The sequence below is a fragment of the Amblyraja radiata genome, chromosome 27, assembly GCF_010909765.2.
Source record: "Amblyraja radiata isolate CabotCenter1 chromosome 27, sAmbRad1.1.pri, whole genome shotgun sequence".
NCBI classification, from domain to species: Eukaryota; Metazoa; Chordata; class Chondrichthyes; order Rajiformes; family Rajidae; genus Amblyraja; species Amblyraja radiata.
In genome coordinates, this window is record NC_045982.1 from 3,154,079 (window position 1) to 3,173,626 (window position 19,548).

At 38.7% G+C, this 19,548-nt stretch overlaps 1 protein-coding gene across 10 annotated transcripts in view; it reads right to left on the bottom strand.

Annotated features, from left to right (window-relative positions):
- The window catches only part of LOC116988304 (protein quaking-like), a 95,241-nt gene that overhangs the window by 60,540 nt on the left and 15,153 nt on the right, over nt 1-19,548 (bottom strand). For 9 of the 10 annotated variants that reach the window (XM_033044891.1, XM_033044893.1, XM_033044892.1 and 6 more), the window contains exon 2: nt 6,739-6,881. In XM_033044891.1, coding sequence (XP_032900782.1) covers nt 6,739-6,881 — 143 coding nt within the window. Of the gene's footprint in view, nt 1-6,738; nt 6,882-19,010; nt 19,122-19,548 lie in introns of those variants that run through there. The other variant, XM_033044894.1, reaches the window with a different exon arrangement.

Sequence of the window (19,548 nt, forward strand, 5' to 3'; positions counted from 1 at the left end):
CCAGAGATTCACCACTCTCTGTGTGAAAAAGTTTCTTCTCATCTCGGTCCTAAAGGATTTCCCCCTTATCCTTAAGCTGTGACCCCTTGTCCTGGACTTCCCCAACATCGGGAACAATCTTCCTGCATCTAGCCTGTCCAACCCCATAAGAATTTTGTACGTTTCTATAAGATCCCCTCTCAATCTCCTAAATTCTAGCGAGTTAGTATATTAGTATATATCTGCTAAATCATTGGCACTGTTCAAGCAAACATCTGTATTACAATTTAATTCTAATTTATTTCAACACAAAACACTTTACAACTGAATATCTGGTATTATTTAGAAACCTTTATGGTTCAGTATCTGGGATACTCATTACTCTGGAGTACAAGCCAGGGGTCCAGAGTGCAGCCAGATCTGGGGTGTGGTCTGTGGTCCAGGTGTACAGCCAGAGCAAGGCTCGAGGTCTGGGATACAGCCATTTGCAGACAGAGTCCTGTGTATTTACTGCTACCTTTAAACTAATCTGGCTCACTGTAAATTTTATTGTCCAACTGTGCAAGGTCAAAGAGTGAAATACAAGTGTGTCTGGGCATTAACTGAAGTAACATACAATAGTCCCGTAGATTTACGAATCCAATAAGTGTATTCCTCCTGCAACTTTGAGGTGAAGTTGCAAAGTCACCAAAATCTAAGTTTAAATGGAAAATTCAGAAGCAGAAATAATCATAAGAGATTAAGTGGCACAGTGGTGGAGTTGCTCCTTTATAGCGTCAGAGAGCCTGGTTTAATCCTAACTATGGGTGCTGACTGTACAGAGTTTGTACATTCTCCCTGTGACCGCATGGACTTTCTCTGGGTGCTCCGTTTTCCTTCCACACTCCAAAGACATACAGTTTTGTAGGTTAATTGGCTTTGGTAAAGATTGTAAATTACTTTAATGTGTAGGATAGTGCTAGTGTACGGGGATCGCTGGTCGGCGTGGACTCGGCAGGCCGAATGACCCGTTTCCACACTGTATCTCCAAATTAAACTAGAATAAAAGCAATGTTTACTTATTCAAACTAAATAATTTCCAGACATTAAATTTTTAAAAGACGAATATACACTTCCTTACTATAGTCAATGGGCAAAATGGCCATCTATAGCCTTGATTCCCAATCTGCCAAATTTCTGCAGCCTATTCTCTCTCATGTTAAACCAATTCCCCTTTCATCTACACTTCAGCTAATTGACATGAGTCAAGCAACCTACTAATTAGCACCTTTGGGATTTTAGAGGAAACGTGAACACCCAGTGGGAACCTAAATAGTCAAACAGTGACAACATGCAAACCAGACAGAATACGAAAGGCCAAGATTAAACCCTGCTAACGGGATCTGTGAGGCAGCAGCATTGCCTCCTACGCTGCAGTAGACTTCCTGGTGCCTTTATTTTTTAAATGGTTGCTTATAAAATACTGAAGATGCTGAAAATCTGAAATAAAACAGATGTCAGAAATACTCAGCAAGTCAGGTATTGGGGAGGATCCAGGACCCACAATATAAAGTGTTTATTTCTAGAGATGCTGCCTGACATGCTGAGTGGTGCAAGCATTGTCTGCTTTATATCATGCAAGGCTGGTGTTGGACAACAAACGTAGTTCGGGAGATTTGCAAAGCAGTGTTAACTGCATTAATTTCAGTTAGTAATGCCAATCATGCTTTTTCAGGTATGACTCATAACATTCCATAAATCTACAAGTCACAACACAGCTGAAAGATCAAATCATCTTCAGGCAAAAAAGGCACTTTAAATTTGCTCAGTATTACCAGAACTGCAGGTTTAACATTTGCTGAATAAATTACTGATTTTAGGTCAGTCACCCAATCACTACTTCCCTCGACCATAGTCAATCTCTCAGGTGACTGTGAGGAATCATTAATTTATCCACAACAATTTTGAGAACACGTCACACCGCAATAAGCAGTTTTAAGCTCATGCAAAATTTACAGCAGCATTTTAAACCTTAAATGGAACATAAATGGTCATGAATTACAAGCCAGTTAAATTGGCTTCCCAAGACTAAAAAGGGAGAAATGAAATAGATTTTTTTTTAAATCAATATCCAGTTACAACCAAATGTTGCTGTAGATTTTTTTTTAAATCTGATTTTACACATTTCTTCATGTTACTCCCCTCTCTTTCAAAACAGTGACCTCAAGTTTTAAAGCTTAAATTGGAAATCCTACATGACCCCCTGAAACAGCTTCATTGACCCATTCGAAACCAAAATGTTCTTTTCGAAAGTAAAGCGTGATAATTCTGCTGAGGACAAGAACTTCTTGCTAATTAGAAATTGATAACTACAAGAATTCTGGTGTACTCAAGATTTACCATTTTAATATAGGACCAGCAAAACCATTAGAAAGATGGCAAGATCCTGGACCAGTAACACTTTTAATACATTATGAAAACGCCTGTTGTTTGTTAAGGACATTGGAATGTAAACATCAGAATGTATTGCTTTCTTAATGCAGATATTACTGTGGCCAGGTTTTGCTGACTAATACCGCAATCTTGTTACTTCTGTTGATGAGAAAAGTGAACAATCACAGTTCTCATACAAGCTGTTAACAGACGGCTTGAAACAACTGCAGTTGCACTTTACTGGGCCAATTCCCGATGTGCACTGTCCGACGAGAGCACCAATTCAGTATAGCATTCTTGATCTTAAAATTCGAAATAATTCGATACACACCCAAAGCATTTGGAAACAGGCCCTTCGGCGTGCCGACTAGCGATCACCCCATACACTAGCACTATCCTACACACTAGGAACTATCTGCAATTTTATCGAAGCCAAATAACCTACAAACTTGTACATCTGTATAGCCTGGAGTATGGGAGGAAACCAGAGCACCTGGAGAAAACTCACATGGTCACAGGGAGAACGTGCAAACTCCGAACATACAGCAACTCGTTGTTGCATAATACAGCCTCAAGTGTCAATTCTATTAGCATGATCATTCCTCAGAATGTACCCAAGTAGAAAGTCTGAAGAAGGGTTCTAACCTGAAACATCACCAGATCTGCTGCCTGACCCATTGAGTTATTCTAGCACTTAGTCCAATTTTTCATGAGCATGAATATACACCCGTATGGAATCATTTTTAATTTGTAGGGAAGTACTTAATTTAAAGAAAGCTATGACTTAACTAAAATTCTGTATGGTTTCTAACACATGCCTGGATAATGACAGACAACTAAACTGTACAGAAATGCATGTTACTGTTCAGCTTAAACACAAGGTGGTCAAAAGTATTAACTGCAGGAGAAAATATCCGACATCAAACTTGGAAATTTCTATAGCTCAAAATAATCTTACACTTCCCAAGGTATTTACAACATCCAGGGTTTTCACTCTTCCATCTAAAAGCACCAATGTTACTTAAGATATGAACACTAATATGTTAGAGCATGCAATTGTTTTGTAGTACAAGCTTAGGGGACAAATAATAACAACTCGCAGATTGCTAAATATACAAAATTATAAATTGCTAAGAGCCAATATATTAAAGAAAGCTAATTTTTCAGTAAATCAATGCTACTGTGGCACTGAAGAACACCCCAAAACACTACCTATGATCAGGCAGACAGCAACATTGATCCCTATTCTAAAAGCACCGCTGCAATCAGCTCTGCTTCAAAAGGAACTGTGTTTAGCAACCTTCAGATTCGCCTTTTTTACCTTCAGAATAATTGCTGTCGAAACATATTGTCTTCAACTACTAAAATTGGGAATAGAATTATGATTGCATTAGTTGAATTTATTTTCTAAACTCAAGGTCAATATACTGCATTTCATTCTTCAGCAGGGTAACATTTCCATAAAATGCTAAACAAATTAAATTCGCATATCACTGTACCTTAATTGGTACACGTGACAATAAAAGACCTTTGAAATGTGAGATACTAGTCCTTCAAATAAACATTATACAAAAACAGTCAAAAATTATCAACCAAAGCCAGCATCCACACTTCTGATAAGAGTCAAGAGAGATTTGGATGTGTTGGAAAGAACTGCAGATGCTGGTTTACACTGTAGACACAAAATGCTGAAGTAATTCAGCGGAACAGGAATCTCTGGATAGAAGGAGTGGGTGACGTTTTGAGTCGAGACCCTTCTTCAGCGTGTTCTTCCTCCCCATGGTACTCAATGAATGACCCTTATTCCAGATTCTTCCCAACAAAGTCAACAGCTCATCTCCATGTGCATCTCCAAAGATCAGTCCTCAGTGCAGCACATCAATGCAATAGCTAAGAAAACTCAGCATCGCCTCTACTTCCTCAGATGATTCAGTATGTCGATGAATACGCTATAGGTGTACAGTAGAGCACATGCTGACTGGCTGCATCAGGGCCTGGTTCAGCAACTCAAATGTCCAGAACGAAGGAGATTCAAGGTCGGCTGCAGGAGGAGCACCTGGGGCACGAAGGCTGAAGGTCTGGCGAGAAGGACGACTCGCTGGCAATCCGGAAAGGGTCTTGACCCGAAACAACGCCTATTCCTTTTCTCCAGAGATGCTGACTGACCCGCTGAGTTACTGCAGCATTTTGTGTCTATTTTCCGAATGAGGTGACGGGTGCAATGAGCCTTTATGGCCAACTGCAACTTGGACTGCGTAAAGTGGCACAAAAATCTGGCGACAATTGCATATGAGCTCAGTGGGCTGTTTCCATGCATGGGGCACTTAATCGGGGAGTGTCGATGTATGATGATAATTGCACTGAACTATATACTTAAATACCACTGACCTCCCCACGATCAAATGGATCTATCGGAGGCACGGCCTCAAAAAGGCAGCTAATATGGAAAATGCACATCAACCAGGCCCTGCCCTCATTTTGCTACTACCATCAGGATGGTGTCAAGAGCCTGAAAACAGGCTCTTGAACACTACACAACATTAAGTTCAGCAACTATGATCTCCTGTATTTTCTTATAGACCGTCTTGGATTGCATGATGGAATTACATTTTTTTGCACTCAAGGTTACAATACTAATTTATTGTATTTTTCATATAACATTAGCGAAGTGTTATTCCATTTATTGACCTATGCTGCAGTAAGAATTTTATTGTTCTGTGTCAGTATATAGGACATTTAAGCATTCTTGACTCTTGACTTTCAAATTACTACAACTATTTGGTGTTTTACATCTGGAGGAGAATGGGTAATGCTTGACACCATTTAGCCTTCAACACAAAAATAGAAATGGAGTAAACCATAGGGAATCTCAAGCCTTCCCCCACCATTCAATAAGATCACAGCTGATAGTGACTTCATTTTCCTTCCTCAATACACAACTTCCAACAATTCACAATCCTTAAAATATATCACTTTCACTTTATTCTGCGACTATATCCACAAAACTCAAGGGGCTAGAGACCCGAGATAGATCCCAACTATGGGTGCTGTCTGTACGGAGATTGTACTTTCTCCCCGTAGCTGCCTGGGTTTTCTCCGAGATCTTCGGTTTCCTCCCACAATCCAAAGACGTACAGTACAGGTTTGCCGGTTAATTGGCTTGGTGCAAATTTATAATTGTCCAGTGTGTAGCATATTATTTACTATGTACGGGGATCACTGGTCAGCTCGGACTCGGTGGGCAAAAGGGCTGGTTTCTGTATCTCTGATCTAAACTCGAAATTTCACCACCCCTGACCCACCTACAAACCCACACCTTTGGAATGTGGGAGAAAACCAGAGCACCTGGAGGAAACCCATGTGATCACAGGGAGAACAGCACCCGAGATCAGGATGGAACCCAGGTCTCTGGCACTGAGGCAGCACTCTACCAGCTGTGCTACTGCACTGCCCCACGCACTACCGAAACAAAATTTGTGACAGGCATATGAACACATGCACACAAACAATTAAAATGTGCAACAGGAGTCGGCAATTTGGACTGATTCAAGTTTCTGCAGTGATTGCATAAATAATTATCTTTTTGCAGGCCACTGCTGAGATCACGAGCCAAGCTTGGATTTCCGTGTCTGTAGTACAGACATGGTGCTTTCACCAAACCACTTGGGTGTTAATACATATGTCAAAACTCATTTGAATAAATTACATTTCAGTATTAAATTTGAATGTATAACTAGTCCTCAAGATTTAGCTTTTTTTTTTAAGAAACAAACCTACTTTCATTGCCTTAGCATCTAAAACATATTTAGATTATGCGAGATACTATTATTCCCCAAGTTTTCAAGCAACCTCAACTGCTGTCAGCTAACAAACCTGCCACACAACATTTAAATCAGTTGAACATCAAACCCCCTCCAGCCCTCATTCAATTTCTAGTTTGTTCATAACTGCTTAGGCTTAAAGTTCTTGGTAATGCAGCTACGTGGGAGACAGCTTTCTGCACCCGTTAACATTGTTTCATGAAGTTTCCTCACATACAAATCCATTTCGGGCAAATCATCCCTCAAACTTTCAATCCCTGAAACTCCATTTAAAAACGCATCGAGATGCTTGACATTGCCCTTGTAACAAAATTACCCAATTATTACACCATAAACTTTAGTCCTATCCCTCCAAAGTTAATTGATATTGCATTAAAAACAGATAGGTACAACCAAAAAACCTCTTCAACTTACGACTGTAATAGGTTTCTGCCCATCTGGGTAAACATTCTGCAAACTTTACAAAAAAGTTCCATGAATTCATAGCCTTTTCCACAAAAAAGACACAATTTCAAGAAATACTTACATCTGGATATTCTTTCACAGGCACAAATAGTTTTTCTTGTAACTGCATAATAGGTCCTATGGGATCTGGTAGGTCCATTGGCAGCTTATCAACAAGGCCATTCATTGTATCTGTATACATGTCCTTTCGTACTCTGCTTATTTCTGCAGAAACAAAAGATTTTCAGAATGTTTGAATGCAAGTCTCCACTAGCAACAAATACCAGACCTTTACAAAAAAAACTTTATAACAGTTTATTTATTCTTACAGCTTGTACCCGACATTGTTTAAATGACTTCCTAACCATCGTTGTGCTAAGGGGGAGTGGGGGTGGGGCAGAAATGAGAGAAAGGAGACGTCCTGAGAGGGGAACCAAAAAGGTCAACACTTTGTATTATACTTCAGAAATGCCATCAAGTGAAACAGATTTTCATTTGGGATTGTAATACGAAAGATGAAGGTCAGTGCAACACTTGTAAGAACACGAGCAAAACAAAAATCAATACCAACACTGCATCAACCCATTCTAAACAGGTGACTGCACAAGTATGATTAATCTGTCTTTAACATTGGATATTGGAAGGGTGGCTAGGAGTTTATCTTCTCATTAAAAATCTTGCAAATACTTAATATTTTGCTCATTTTCATTGGATATATAATTAGTACATTACAACTTACAACTCCAAAGACCGACAGGTTAGTAGGCTAATTGGCTTGGTAAAATTGTAAATGATCCCTCATGTGTGTAGGATAGTGTTAGTGTGCGGGGATCACTGGACAGTGCATATTCGTTGGGCCGAAGGGCCTGTTTCCCCACTGAATCTCTAAACTAAACTTATTATCCAGAAAATTTGAATAGTGCCCCCTTTTGACATGTGTTTGGGTATAACCAAACCAATCGCTTTCGATGGAAACAGAACAGACTCCCAAGAAAAAAATATACGATTGATCAATCTGACACATTAACCGTCTCTTCAAGATTTTGCCAGTCGTGCTGAGCATTGAGTATTTTATTTCAGATTTACAATTACTATTTCATTTTTTGGATCACAGAAACCAATGTCGATAGAAAAGTGGTGCTGGAACCTCTTTTCTTTTTAATTAAAAACCTCCAAGAGCTCAACAGTTGGTCATTTTCAATCTTTATGATTTGTGGACTGCATATTAATGCGAACAGAACCAAGCATATGATGGAAAATACTCAAATTAACCTTATCAACTATAAGGAAAATAAAGGTGCTAATGAGAAAATATTAATAATCTAAGCCGTATGCCTTCAGAAAAGGGATTACGAGATCTGAAGAATCAGTATAAAACGCAAACTAAAATTGATTATTCAGTGAAGATTACTTCTATTTCTGACGTGAAACAAAGATCCTCATTACTCAACACCCCTACTAGCCATACCAGGAGTCAATAATGTTTTATTGTCATTTATCCTGAAAGAGAACAATGAAATTCTTACTTGCAGAAGTGCAACATTTAAATCTGAATGACACCTAACAAGACAGACTAAAGCAATAGACAAGCACCATCCTGGATGTTTGACAAGTATTCTTCGGTCATTCAATCTGAAACCACTGAGAAAATCGACCATCTTCAAGCCTTTCTCAACATGAGATGAGATTCAGGTTAATATATGGCCATATATATCTGGTAAGAGAAAGAAGAGAAAATGGCCAGAGCGCCATGCATCGTTGACGATATTTCCAGCCTTCCTGATACAAAGCATCCTGAAGATGGACTAGCCAGAGGAAAACGATAAGCCTGTGATGAACTGGGCTGTATTCACCACTCTCTGCAGGTTCAGGAAGTCAAGAGTAGAGTAGATGCTATACCAGACTGTGAGCACACTGTGAAGCAGACTTCCTACAGCACATCTCGTGGACATGCCGTATCTTCTCAGACACCCAAGAAAATAAATCCTGCTAATGCGCTTTTTTGATCACCTAATGTGTGTGAAGAGACCAGATTAGGTTTCTGGCAATATGGAACCCTAGGAACTTGAAGCTTTCAACCATCTCCTATCAACAACAGTTGTTGTAATAATCTGCAATATCTAAGTTAAATCTTGCATTCCTTTGATGTCATTCATATCTGTCTGTAGCAAACCTGGATTTAAATCAGCAATTTTGGAGAAAAAAATATTGAAATTAACCAATATTTGAAATGAGTACAAGTGATTAATTAAAACTAAAATGTGTCAAGAATATTATGCAAAGTTTTTAGTGCAGCTTCCAGCAACCTTTAGAAAATGTACCAACGTGTTCTGTCAATTATGCAGTTTCAGATAATACATCCTTCATATTTTAAACAGCTATGCCAGGCTCAGACAGCTACTCCAGTCTCCTGACCAATATTACATGCTTTGGTCATCTCAAATGAACCACCCTGGTTATTTACATCTTACTCTCTATATGCAAACTGTCTGTTGCAATGTTTCAACATATCAACTCCATTTGAAAAGCACTTCACTGGCTGTGAAGTTTAGAGGTGTTGAGGTTATTAAAGGCAACGCCTTAGGTAGCTTTCGTAATTTAGGAAGAGGGCTATGTGTTCCTTCAATTAAATATAAATGCTGGATCAGAAGACATCAATATGTTGTCAACAGCAAACCAAAATATTATCCAGATTAAGGAGTAAATTGATTTCAATCTCAACATGTAGGAATAAAGTTTGTTCCTTGGGAGTTGGACAAAATAGTGCCTCTTTCCTATTATAAACAAAACATAGCCAAAAATGAGTCTCCATAAACTACATTGAAATAGGCAGCAATAATTAGACTAGCTCAGGCTTCGTTTTATTTCAAGAAAATAACTTTCATGCAAATGTGAACATTTATTTCCTAAACCTTTTCCACCACACTTCTTCTAATGGCCATCTTTACTACAGCCACAATCTGTTTGAGAAACAGCGATGAGAATTTGTCAGTGGTTTATATGAGCACGTTGAAAGCTAGATTTATCCACCTTAAACCAAAAATGAATAAACTGCAACTTCATAGCGACTGAAATTTATCGACTGGAACAAATTTTAACTAATTAAAATAACATACATTACAAGTCAGCCGGGATATCATCTGACTTAAAAATTGATGTCCTTGTTATAAACGCACCTACATCGTGATAAGTAAAAATTTGAACATACAGGCCAACTAGATTCAAGATAAACTTTGGACGCTACTACAATAAAAGAGCAAGTTTTCATCCAAATGGCCTACTATGTGCCTTTGCATAACTACAATTAGGAAATTTGCAAATCTTAGGTCACGTGGAAATTACCAACTATGCCAATAACCAAAAGGCTACAGGGCAGAAATCTCTGCAATTTCCTTGCCGAAGTACACATTCCCTCTCCAGGCAGGTTTTTCTAGTAATGACTTAAGTTTCCTTAATCCTTAAGAAAACAAATACAAGGCCATGTTAATCAAAAGATAGCTTAACTTAAAATATCCAATACTAAATATTAAAAAAACCTCTCCACGGAGTCAGCACATATAGGAGGTATTAGGCGCAGCACCAGACAATTGGAAGTCTAAAAAACCTAAATTAAAGGTCATCACCAAGTGCTCACATGACTAACAAGGACAACCCCTAATAAAATTAATAAATTCAACAGGAACAAGTTAATGTCCTTCAAATTCTGAAAGACAAATGATCTGCCAGATTCAAGATGGAGAATTGTACTCAATAGAAAGGATAAATAAAAACATGTGGGTGAGAACCTTATCATTAGCACTCTCTTACGTTACATAAACACTGAATTCAAGGTACTTGTGCTCCCAGTTTAATTTAGAGATACAGCATGGAAACAGGCTGCAGTTCAGCCCACCGAGTCCATGCTAATTATCGATCATCCGCTCACACGAGTTCTTTGTTATCTCGCTCTCACATTCACTCCCTACACACTAGGGACAATTTACAGACAGCCAATTAACCTACAAACCCTCACGAGGAAACCTACTTGGTCAATGGGAGAACGTGCAAATTCTACACAGACTGTACCCAGGGTCAGAAATCAACCCGGGTTTCTGGCACTGTGAGCCAGCGGTGCCACTGTGTCATCCAGTTCTTGACGCATGAATCATGCCCCTGAAAGCAATTGCAATGCTGATTTACCCAGATACACCAAGACAGCTGCCAGGGTTGCCAGTATGTCAGGAACCACTGGTGCAGACACCCCATCAAGGTCAATGTAAAAGTAGCTTCACTGACCCAGGGAAGTATTTTAGAACAACAAGCGCTTCAAATTCCAAATATCTAAAATAAGAACAGAAATCGCTCCAAACATACGTAACTGGAACATCATCTGCAGAGAAAGGAGACATTGGCACTTTGTGGTGAAGGGTCTTTAAAGATAATTCTGCCCTATCAAGTATGACTGGCACTTGTACTAAATTGGGAATTTGGCAAAAGCACCCTCTGACATTTTCTACTCACTTGTAATGGACCTGCAATTTCATGTGCCATGTCAATATATAAAGAAACACATTCAATGTTTTTGATCCTGAAAACACTGTAGTTTACCAGATTTTATAAAGTATATTTAAAACTTATATATACCTAAAAGTATATTTAAGGATACTTAAATGTATCCTTTAAGTAGACTAAGGTAGCACAAAAATAGTGCAAGTCTGGGCCACATTACAATCAAACTAAAGGGTACATACAGTGCCCTCCATAATGTTTGAGACAAAGACCCATCATTTATTTATTTGCCTCTATACTCCACAATTTGAGAATTGTAATTAAAAAAAATAATAATAATCACATGTCGAGGGGTAACCCCTGTATGGTCGTGAGTTGCCACCCAAAGAGTCGTACCTTTTATCTGGTCGCAGCCTGATTTTCAACATGTTGAAAATTTTCGGAGACCTGCTGCGACTATGACAGGTGCCGACAAGACGCCGAAAAACATTGCGTAAGTGGGACAGGCCCTTAAGAGAGCTCACAGCACCTAGTCTTTCCTCCAGTCTTTCCATCACCTTTGGAAACATTTATTGCTGTTTATCAACATCAGACTGCCTATAAACACTGCTGTAATTTCTACATGGTGAAACCAAAAATGTATAAAAATGGCCTTTATTAAAATCTGACAATGTGCACTTTAACTACATGTGAGTTTTTTCTATTACAAATCTCAAATTGTGGAGTACAGAGACAAATAAATAAATGATGGGTCTTTATCCCAAACTTTATGGAGGGCTCTGTATCAGCAACTAGTAATGGAGCAGTAGAATGTGCTTAGTTTAACCCATCGACTTCCATAGTATTTTTAGTGAATGATTGCACAGGAGATTGTGCTTGACCATTGCAGTACAATGCAACCAAAGGCCAATACCAAAGCTGCAAGCCAGGCTAATCAATATGGAGACTAGTGATTGATTAGTCCCTTCCTGGGATTTTGTAACTTCATTTTAAAAAGAGTCTAAGCATTGTGATTTTTCTTTGAAAATATAACCATATAAAGATAGTGGTCCTGAACTACTATCTACCTCTTTGGAGACTCTCGGACTATCTTTGATCGGACCTTACTGGCTTTATATTGCACTAAACGTTATACCCTTATCATGTATCTGTACGCTGTGAATAGCTCAATTGTAATCGTGTATTGTCTTTCCACTGACTGGTTAGCATGCAACAAAAGCTTTTCACAGTACCTCTGTACACGTGACAGAAAGTTAACTCAAATGAAAATATTGGCTGTAATGCCAAGTCATAACAGAAACAATTTCTACGTTGCAAAATGGCACACCCATTTCCCTAGATTGTAGTGAGTACAATACTCCTTGCAGATCCTATGATCAGATTTTACTTCCAACAAAAATGTTCATAAGTTCATATGTGATAGCAGCAGAATTAGGCCATTTGGCCCATCAAGTCTACTCAGTCATGGCTGATCTCTTTCCCTCAACCCCATTCTCCTGCTTTCTCCCACACTAATTAAAATGTGTTTGTTGCAAATGGACTAACACTAGCATGAAGTTTACATTTTCATAAGCAAATTTTTATACACAGGATTGTTCCCAGTTGGCAGATGGGAACTAATATTATTAAATTCAAGGCTAAAACATTTATATCAGCTGGAGCAATTCTGACAGTATGAGCTGGAGGCTTTCATCACACCTAAAGTACTTTATCAGCTGCCCACATAGCTGGTTTCATGTTATGTTATCTTAACAAAGGGTTACATTTTTGACCTTGCTGCCAGAGCACATGGTGCAGCAAAGTGTTTATATAAAAAAACGATGCCGCCCATGTTCTCAGAACAATTTTTCCTGCAATAGAGTTCGATTTTTACAGTTAAATAGCAACATAACTTGGCTCAATACATGGCATGTCAAGCTAGGACATTCCATTTAAGGAGCGAAGCTTCCGAAGTTAATGCAACAAAAGTGAAGAGTCTTACAAAAACATCTACTCGGAAATCAAGCTGATGTAAAATAAGCAGAGCAATTTAAATAGCTAAATTAGTTATTAATTTCTACGGATTAGATATGAAAACCAGATCCTTAAAAAAAACACACTGGCTCTTGGCCTTTTAAGGTATCCTCATCTACCACATGTTTCAATCTTGAAAATGCCTCAAAAAGATCTTTTGTCAGCTCTTCCATTTCCACAACTAACACCAAATCCTTCAATCCAGAGAATGCCATTGCTGCTGCAACGTTGAAATCTGTTGTCAAAATGAAATTGGCCTTAAAGCACAAGCAGCACATTTAATTATCCACTTTAATTGGTAAAACTGAAGGGCAGCACTTGCATAATCCTTTTTTTTTTTTTTTAAAAAGAGCTACAATATAAATTGTTTTTCAAATATGTTTATAAAATCTACTGAGAAAACATAAGCCCCTCCTGCTTGACTATTAAATTGCCTAAAGAGGGAAACGTTACTACGTTTCTGAGAAAGCACGTAATGTTGTACACTCTGCTGTGCCTAGGATATACAGTAATTTTAATGGACCTGGAAAGGGGGAGGGGGAGGAGAGAGAAAATTATATAAATTACTGCAGATTATTCGCTACAACCAAGTACGGTATTATCATTCTATACACAGTAGAAGCAAACAACTGCAGTTGCTGGTTAATACAAAAAATAACACAAATTGCTGGAATAACTCAGCAGGTCAGGCAGTCTCTCTGGACCACACGGATAGGTGACGTTTTGGCTTAAAACCTTTCTTCAGACTTTTGGTCCGGAGCTGGGCTCGGAATCCGGGTGAATTAACTGACTTCAGTTAATTCATCTAGAATTAACTGAATTAACCAGTTGGGTTGCTCTCTGTTCAGCTGAGGCAGACCACTAGCTTTGGTTAAATAAAACTAAATATTAAAGAGACAAAGAAACCCAACCCATCCATGACAGTCAATAAGCCAATCTAAACTAGTCTCCTTTACCAACTTCTCCCCAGAACAATCAGACTAAAGGGTCCCCACCCGAAACGTCACCTATTCATGTTCTCCAGAGATGCTGCCTGACCCGCTGAGTTACTACAGCACTGTCTTTGGTAAACATACATCTGCAGTTCCTAGTTTCGACTGAAAATTAAACTACTGGAACTGAAAAGATATAATAGGTCCAACAGCTTAAAGGATTTGATAGGATTGATACAATCCCTCATCTTATGCAGAATATAAAATGAGGATTCACCATTAAGTGGAAGCAAGTCACTAATAAATCCCGTGGGTATTCTTGCCCCAAAAGGAAAAAAAAGCTACGCACTACCAATATAAAAGTACCCAAGAAAAAGACGCAGCTCTGTGGGAAGAGTTAGATCAGCATAAAGGATAAAGGAACAGAATAATTATCCAATAGGAACAGAGGCAGAGGCAGGAAGGAACATAAATATCCATCAGGGACAGATATGCAGTATCACTGTAGTGTAGACTGAAAAACGTTTCTAAAGAAAAAGATGAATTCTCGACTGTATACACCTCAAATTTGTCCAGTGATAAATCTAATATATTCAATAGCATCTGCTTTCCCAACAATTTTTTGCAACTTGCAGAGGGGAATCTACACAACAGGCTGGACTACACAGACAGCTATTGGGTAGGTCCACAGAGAACCACCAAACCACAGAACCTTCAACAACACGTTCCAGCATGCTGCTGCAATTCAAACAAGCTCAAGGCGATGAAGCAACTGAACTCTTGCTTCAAGACAGACTGGGAAGGGAAGAGGGAGTGACTGGATACACTTGTACCCAAGACAACATGCAGTGCAGTGTTTGAATAGCGCTGCCAAACTTCATTGAAAATGTTGTTCCTTTATCTTTGGGTATTGTTTTCAAAAAACAGTAAAAATACACATTTTATATCTATTGTAGACTGCATTTACAGTTGTATTTTATGGTTCTCGACATCAAAGACTATCAGGGCAATTCCCCAACAATGCAACACATTACACAAAGTCTTGGGAATGAGGATAACTTCCTTCTGCTGTGTGTTTTCTGAGATGCCCGTTGTGTGGAACCAGACACTTCCACAGATGGGACAAGAGATACCTCAGTGGGCAGTTTGCAAGATGGTGCAGTCCTTTCACTACAAAGTGAGACTTCTACATGCATCCAAATAAAAGCCTCTATGTTATCAATGACATCCTTAAAGCCACCACAAAAGACCAATGCAATCATAGGTCATGCACAATCTGACCCTTTTCAAATATTTAGAATCATGGAAAAATAATGTTTACTACAATATATATATTTAGGAAATCTATTATTTGGCATTAAGTAAATCAGTTTCTATTAACACAAGCTGCCAGATAAAGATGGGGATGGCCTAGCAGCAACTCAACAGTGCCCCCGACCATGGACGAGAACGATCTCTCTCACCAAACCATAAAGCAATAAAAACGACAAAATAATCTTACTTTTAACAAAGGAACAATAAATACAACTAATTCATTGTTTGAAAGCTGTGTTTTCTTACCCAGAAGAATCAAACATGGAAAAAACAGAAGAAATTAAGGAGTATATGTACACAGCTCCACTGCTTTCAAGCAATGTTTATGCATTGTGCCCTTTGACCTGGGCATGCGCAGTCGGAATATCAAACTCGCTTATTACTGGAATCCTGACTCGGGCGTCTACAATTCGCTCCATTACTTCCAAATCCAAAAAAGGGGCTCCTTGTAAACAGAACATGGAACGTCTTATTCTGAACTAAGTGATATCTGTGCAAATCTGGGCCAAAAAATGCACAAAACCAATTAAAATAACTAGTTTTAAAATTCCTATTAGATTGCATTATCCGTAACAAACCCAGTCAACATTCTTCCACAAATATTTCTAAATCTTTAGAAGTAAACACGATCAGTGTAAATATTATCTGCATGGGGCAAGTTCCAATGTTTTCTGGCCAGGGAAGATAACAGGACAACCTTGATGGTGCACAGGAACTGCAGCATGTCACACCACAAATTTTCTATGACATTTAAAGGAATTTGCAAGCATCACTAAAACTATTTTGTTGCATAACATAGTTGGGGTGCATCAAACACATCTGCAAACTCAGTATTGAGGCCTCCCCCAAATGTTTCCATAGATGCTGCGTCATTCTGAGCAATTCCAGCCATTTGCCACTGTTTTGTTTTAATTTTCACTATCAGTAGACCAACCAGGTTTTCTACAGCATAATGAGAGAAAAAGTGAAAATAAAAATCAGATGCTAAACTTATAAAAACAAAAATGTTGGAGAACTTGGCAGATCATAGCAGTTCATTGTGAGTCAGAAGAGTCTCGACCCGAAACATCATCCCCATTCCTTTTTGCCAGAGATGCTGCCTGCCACTGAGTTATTCCAACTTTTTGTGTCTATCTTCGGTTTAAACCAGCATCTGCAGTTCCTTCCTACACACTTCACTGTGAAAGCCGAGTAAATACATTCTACAACATGTTGAATTTTTGCAATCAAAAAGGCAGTAGTTCACAGATTCCAAAAACAAGACTTCATATTATACAGGAGATAAAGTTTGAAATAGCATTTCAGTTCTTACTATGTACTTACTCTATCCAAATGAACAGATGCTTAAATTGTACAGTTTCCACATCATTACCTAATGACAATATGCACATTTAAAACTATTAAGATTCAGGCACAAAATGTTTTCTGCTTTCCGAAAGGGATTCTTCAATACAAGTGCAAGAATTATTCTTGTGAATACAAAAGCATTTGAAGCCACACACATTCCTTCTGAATACCAGTATAATTTAGTGAAGGTATGAATGTTATTTGAATAAAAAATCTCAGTTACAGGAAATACTGGCTCATTCCTGAGAAGAGTGTTGGTAATTTGCATAATCGGTGCAATTTATCCACATTCTGTACAACCTTCAATCACCACACCACCGTACTGATTCACACTCAAGCCCAGAATTTATTTGAATCCCTCCAGCCATAGGGCCAAGCACAGCAATATTACCAGAGGCCACGTGGTTAAAACAAAGATAATTTACCTCTCGTCTTTTAAAAATCATGCAATGTTTAGCCATGAGACTACATGGACTCGAGAGCAAACGGGCCAGACACACAGCTAGTCAGCCAATTCCCCCATCCACACTGCTCTTTACAACTGTACATGCAATTATTTTCTATCAAATTCCTTTCCATTTCCCTTTTGAAAGATTTAATTGGCATTGTTTATATCACTTGTAAGCCAATTGCAGATCACAACCCCATGTACAAAACATTTCACACCCCCTCTAAACAACTTAACTTCCCTCTCTGTTTCCAGAAACTGGTTCTTGACCAGAAACATCATTGCTTTTTGCCCCCAGATGTTGCTCACCCCATCTGTGAATTATCCAGCAGTACAATGCTCCAGATACCACCATCTGCAGGATAATGTTCTGTATTAAATGTCACATGCTACTTAACTGCCTTCTTGACCCGTCAGAAGCATTTAGCACAACAGACCCAACTCGATCCCTCAAACTTTCAAAGCACCCAGATGGTTTGAAATACAATCACAGCGTTCCTCTAACGGGCTCAGTCAAAGAATATATCTCTTCCAGACCAATATTGATAGTCATGTTGTGAAGAGTTTTCCTTGCTGTTCTCCCTCTTCCTTTGAATATTGACCTTCATCAAGACCCAGAATTCAACACGCACACAAACACACACTCTCTCTCTCTCTCTCTCTCCCGCCACAGATTTTCTGGCACCCTGGTTTCCGCAGCCTTTCTGGATTATCTGTTGTTTTTTTGGGGGTGGGGGGGGGGGGAGGGAGGAGAGAATTTCAAGCGTCTCTCTTGTAAATTGGTCCGGATTAAAGTAGGTGCCGGACCATTGATTGCCAGAAAATCGGTGGTGGATTTTTACCAGCTCTGGAACATAGACATTAATTTTTTACATTTTGGAAGATGAAAATCCTCTTCTGAAACAAAGATATTTCATAGGTTGCTTTCAAATGCACAGATCTATGCTGGTCAATTTTCATAAAGCCATTTCATTACAACCAGTAAAATAATCCCTAGGCGAAAATTGAGGTGGAGGGACAGAACAGGGAAAGAAAATCCCATTGACCAGTTTACTTATAATCAATAAACAGTTTTCTTCCTTCGAGTTGTTTATGAAATGGTATTCTTCACTAAAAAAAAAGTATGTTTCAATTACAGCCATTAATTCACCCTGGTACTGTGCTATCTTCTGATACACTTTAGGACAAAGTAAATTGAAATTTAAGGATTCACGCTAAATTTCACAGCAAGTCCCACTGCAGAATATTGAAACTTTGAGTGCTTTATTAAAATTAAGACTAATATGAGTCACTTTCAGAAACACAAATATCAAATTACTGCCATAACAACCATGTTATAACCACAAATGCCAAATAAAAGTGATTTACTTTCCATCCGAATCTAATGAACATGCACAATGTTCGCAATGAGCAGGATTAATATCTATTTTCCAAAATATGCAGTCAAATATATATATAGTCTAACCCACATTAGCTGGCTCTGATATCCACCATCATGTGAAGTGCTTGAGAGACTGATGATGGCACTCAATAACTCCAGCCTCTAGAACAGTCCTGATCTGCTGCAGTTTGCTTCCCATTGTAAAAGGTCCAGAGCAGATGCCATCTCGCTGGCCCTAAACCCATCACAGGAACTTGCGGACATAAGATTTACCAGGTTTCAATAAGAAAGTCCAAAATGGGGCACAGCAGAACAAGAGTTTTCCCACTGCCAGCTAAGGTTCAGATGGCAGCTGAGGTAGTAATGTAATGCTGGCAAGTCAGAATACCTTCAGGTTTACCAAAATTAAGATGGATAAATTTACAACTTACCCAGAGCTCAATATCAGCCAGGGAGCTGCAGAATGTGGCAACTCCTATGGAATCCACAGCAGATGTGAGCATATGTGGAAGTTGAGTCCATGCTTGGAAGGCGACATCAAGGGCCAGCATGTAAACGAAGAAGAGGACAAGGATGGAGAAGGGATGCACCAGAATATAGAAAGAGGAAGAGAAACTATTGATGCACTGCCTCCATAGTGAGAAATAGAGAGAATACCAGAAATAGAAAATGGAAGAGACTTAGCACAAGATGGTAGCACAGGGAATTAGTAAATTAGTTTCAGATCTTTGAATGTGAATTAAATCCAACGGCACAAACGACTCTCAGCACAATGATCTATTGTGTTGTGTTATTTTATGTAGAAGAATGCAAAAGATACATTCGTTTTTTTAATGTTTTGCAGTAGATTGGCTAAAGAAATTTGTAAAATTTGGCACAGGATACCCTAAGTTCACATCTAAATAATGCAAATTTTGAATACATTTGGCTTTTTCTTTTAAAAGAATATTTAGGAAATATGTTAAATTC